Below are 1488 nucleotides of genomic sequence, written 5' to 3' on the forward strand. Positions count from 1 at the left end.
GCATTTTAAAAATTCCAATACATACTTATACTATGTATTGAAATAAAAAGGTAGTATACAAATACAAAATGTTTTAACAGGGCCTCCAACCCCTGGGCGGATGCAGGATTTGGTGGCAGGGGGTGTGAGAGTCCACACCACCTCAGCCCCACCTTGGGGTTTGGGGTGAGAAAATTGAGAGAATATGGAACTCTAGGTGCCCGGAAATTGACTCTCATAACTTAAAAATATTACCGGTAATTCATATCAACAATACGATACAGTACAATAATTTTTCTTAATACAATTTAGGGTGTTTGATCGCACTGTCTGCACCCCTGCATCCACCCCAAAACCCACTGCTGCTAAAGTAAACTAGTGCTTCCTAATTACCTATTCTGACAATTTAGTGCCCCATGTTTGATAAATTCTTGATTCGCCTCTGCTCTTGGTAGTAAATTGAGCAGTACCAAAAAACAACCTTGTTCTTTTTCCAAAAACCATATTGCATTCTTTAGCATACAGATGGGACATATATTGGTACAGTAGCTTCTGAAAGACTATGTTCTGTACTATACAGTACTGTACCTAGTATTTCAAAGTAGGAGCACCTTGTGGCTAGCGTCTCAAGATCGCCATGGTTCAGCACCAGTTATCTGTGACTCGACCCATGCAACATCCCTTAGAATGCAGTATATAATAGGAAGCCTGCATGATTAGATTCAATATATGGGTAAAATGATTGTAGGCCTAACGCCGTCCAACTTTAAGGGTGAGGAAGTGTGTCCGATCGATTTAACAAGAGGACCAATCTCACTGTACTTCACTAGATTTGAGATAAATATATGAGACAATAGTATGAGACAATATTTCACATCCCCATGCATCTATTTTTAACATTATCAGTCTCAAAATGTCAAATTACTACGCACACTGTTGATTTCCTATTCCCATTGGCTGAATGCACTGAACTTGTACTATTGTGCCCCAAACTTGCATCTTCCAATTGACATTCCAGAATTTTAATCTGTTTCTTAAGGTCTGCTTCTTTTCTCTCAAATTCTTCTTCCAATTTCTAAAAAACAAATAACAAATTTCATATACTAGAATCCTGTTTAAAAGTATTGTACATATATATATATAGGAGCAAGATATTATAAATCAAACATAGTTCATCAATGATAGTTTCTTATTATAGTTGCATGAAATGAGGTCTGGTGCTATTTGAACCTCTCTCGCTATGTCGGCAAGCCTCATACTGTTTAGACCACAGAGGCCCGTACGATATTGTTATGAATTTATATATATATATATATATATATATATATCTAATTATCATAAAAAGTAAAGTATAATATGATTGGTCGACATAATTATTGTAATAGCCAACTTATATTTTGTTTGTCACACATGCTGAAGAAGACCCGAGGACGGGTTGAAATATTCATGTTTTGAATAAAATTTGTGTTCTAAGTCTACCAAGTCGTTGACATCTCATCGTCTTTTTCA

At 36.1% G+C, this 1488-nt stretch overlaps 1 protein-coding gene across 1 annotated transcript in view; it reads right to left on the minus strand.

Moving 5' to 3' along the window:
• Nucleotides 1–40: 40 nt before the first annotated feature.
• Nucleotides 41–1488, minus strand: part of LOC117113336 — a 5043-nt gene continuing 3595 nt past the window's right edge. Inside the window, exon 5 of the mRNA XM_033256647.1 lies at nucleotides 41–1054. Coding sequence (XP_033112538.1) covers nucleotides 896–1054 — 159 coding nt within the window. The 3' untranslated portion in view covers nucleotides 41–895. The remainder of the gene's footprint in view (nucleotides 1055–1488) is intronic.

This window comes from Anneissia japonica, unplaced genomic scaffold (genome assembly GCF_011630105.1).
Source record: "Anneissia japonica isolate Jap-2015-1 unplaced genomic scaffold, ASM1163010v1 scaffold287589_len272378_cov178, whole genome shotgun sequence".
Taxonomy (NCBI): Eukaryota; Metazoa; Echinodermata; class Crinoidea; order Comatulida; family Comatulidae; genus Anneissia; species Anneissia japonica.